The sequence below is a fragment of the Fomitiporia mediterranea genome (genome assembly GCF_000271605.1).
Source record: "Fomitiporia mediterranea MF3/22 unplaced genomic scaffold FOMMEscaffold_811, whole genome shotgun sequence".
NCBI classification, from domain to species: Eukaryota; Fungi; Basidiomycota; class Agaricomycetes; order Hymenochaetales; family Hymenochaetaceae; genus Fomitiporia; species Fomitiporia mediterranea.
This window is the reverse complement of record NW_006761196.1, coordinates 1-2,717: the sequence shown is the minus strand read 5'-3', so window position 1 is coordinate 2,717 and position 2,717 is coordinate 1. Positions and strand designations below refer to the sequence as shown.

Sequence of the window (2,717 nt, the reverse complement as noted above, 5' to 3'; positions counted from 1 at the left end):
CTACTACAGTTCCCTATGCTTTGTTATGTTTTATATTCACATACTTTCAATCTTCTGTTACATTCCTTCTCATTTACAATAATTGCAAAAAGCCCATACAACATTCTATAAGCATATAAACCTTTATACAAATTATGATTCTTTTCCACCTATTCCCATCCTATTCCACTAGTTCTATACATAAATCATAAAAATATCCATCTATCCATTCCATTCCTCTTAACTCTCTATATTATCTATTTTCCTATCCATTCCATCCATTTCTGTTCCATTCTGTTTATTCCTTACATTCCAGTTTTTTTTCATAAAAAACAAAACTGGACTTTTATTTCTCTACTTTCTACCCTGTTCTATTTCCTACTCTAACTCTTCCACCCTACTATCTACAGAGGCTTCTGCTGCCATGGCTAAGAAGTTGATACCCTGCCTCAGAGCCATGATCTTTGTATCAAACTCATTCTTCATCATTATCAGCTACAACTCTAGATTGTTCAGCTCCTTAGTCATCTGTGAGTAGAGGTTGCAGACTGTTCCAGCTTCACTATGTGTGATTGGAGGGATGACAGAACACAGGTTCCAAGTTGTACTGTACAATTCCACAGTTTGCCCCCTAGTCTTACACCAGATTCCCTTCAGGCTACATTCAGAGTGGCAGAATATACACACTGTGCACTGGTTTTCTACACAAACAATCACCATTGACACAGTCAAAAATAAGATTGAAACAGACTTACTCAGATTACTATAGTACAGCCAATCCATCACAGTCTGGTGAGTGGATCCCTGAGAACCCTTGTGCCTCTCTGCACACTTCATACACTCAGGTGTGTAGAAGACCATTCCCTCTGCCTAATCCAGAGGGATATCCTTGTCCTCCTTGCTTGAAGACTCCACCACAACCTTCTGGTTTTTTGTGCACGTTTCCTTGCTAGAGACTGGAATCTCTACCTCTACAATAGTGTGCTTCTTGCTCAGAAGCACCAGTACTGGCTCTAGACAACAAAATAGAGTCAGTATACCTAGAAAATCAACTACCCCTCATCTACATTACCTTTTTCCTTGCTTTTGTCCTCTTTCTTCTTTTCTGGCTTTGTAACTGCTTGAGGAACTAGGAGAAACATTGTATTAGCTTGGCATGATTTGTTAGCCATACTTGTACTTACTGACTATGACTCGTTTCTCCTTCCTATCCCTTCTCACATTGACCTTCTCTTTCTCTACAACTGGCTTTTTCTTTTCCAGTTTTGCAACTTCTTCAGAAACTAGGCAAAGATGACATCAGTAGTGCACAATTCATTAGCCATACATTTAATTCATACCTGGCTTGTTCCCCTTTTCTACTACCACCTTCAACCTTTCTGTGTTTGCAACAGCATCAGAACCTGTGTAAACAGTTAGTTATTACACATGATTTGTTAGCTATACTTGTACACATACTTTTGGACCCCTCCTTTTCCTTCCTATCCTTCTGCTTTGTTGCCAACTGTGCCAAGGCTGTAGCCTTCTCCTTCTCCTTCTCCTTCTCCCTCTCCTTCTCCTTCTCCTTCTCCTTCTCCTTCTCCTTTCCCCTCTCCTTCTCCTTCTTTGCCTTGGCCTGAGCCTCTTCCTTAACCTTGGCCCACATTGCTTTCTCAGCCTCTGCCTTTGCTTTAGCCCTAGTAGCAGCTTTGTCCTCCTTTGCTTTTGCAAGCTCCTCTACTGTTGCCTTACAATCTACAAGATGTTCTGTGTCAGTAGACAGATTGGAAATCAGGAAATAGGAGACTTACTACCAGATTGACCCTCTACTAGCACAGACAAAACCTCCTCACCCTCTGAATTGTTGTCATCATGAGTGTCATTGTCTGAGCTCTCTTTGTCTTCAGACTCAGGATCTGTGGTTGATCTGTCAGTTTCCTCCTTTGCAACCTTGTCCTCTGGTTTGTTTTCTGTGTTGGAACCTGTGAAGCACATTAGCATATGAGCCAGAGACAATGTGCTTCACAGAGGTACTCACTGAGTGTATGTTTGACTAGCTCATCATCCATGTCCATTCCCTTGCTGGCTACTACATTGTTGTGTATACAATTTCTGAGGAAAATCACAAAATCAGTATAAAAAGAGTGGAAAAGGGTGCAACACTTACTGTCAGATTTGCTAGGGAGTAGTAATGACATGGCAAGAGTGATGGAAGGAAGCAGGAAGAATAAGCAACAATGTTCACACACATGCAGAACTTACATTCAGCCTACTGATCATTAAATCAACCATGTGACTGTGGACAGTCACAAGCAGACACACTGGGAGATGAAACAATCAGCATTATGCTAAGAACTGTACATCACATGCAGACAATCACAGCAATCAATTCCAAACACCCACATGACTCATAGAAGCCTACTCTGAGAACACCCAACTATTCCACATTGCAAGCATTTGCAAACAGAACCACAAGAGTGTGTAGTTTCAGAATTAGCTTACACACATTGTTTTCTCCACAGGATGTACAGATCATGTACTTATCACAGGCTCAGAACACAAGTTGTGTCACAGTGAGTGGCTCAGCAAACCATTACATTATCATTGCCTGGATCAAAGTACTACAATCTTCTAATCAGATAGGACATTGGGGCAATCAAAGTGTTGATCTCAGGAGACTGCCAGAAATCTTGGAACTCTCCACACTTTGTCTGTACCAATCAGATGATAATGGCATGAGAACCTTCTATTTCTTTCAA

The 2,717-nt window shown here is 41.0% G+C and overlaps 1 protein-coding gene across 1 annotated transcript; it reads right to left on the bottom strand.

Moving 5' to 3' along the window:
* Positions 1 to 849: 849 nt before the first annotated feature.
* Positions 850 to 2,033, bottom strand: FOMMEDRAFT_163624 (uncharacterized protein; the record flags this gene model as incomplete). The annotated part of the gene is made up of 7 exons (XM_007272287.1): positions 850 to 992; positions 1,052 to 1,108; positions 1,164 to 1,262; positions 1,320 to 1,382; positions 1,438 to 1,713; positions 1,770 to 1,940; positions 1,997 to 2,033. The coding sequence occupies 7 exons, from the start codon at positions 2,031 to 2,033 to the stop codon at positions 850 to 852; spliced, it is 846 nt and encodes a 281-aa protein (XP_007272349.1).
* Positions 2,034 to 2,717: the final 684 nt, after the last annotated feature.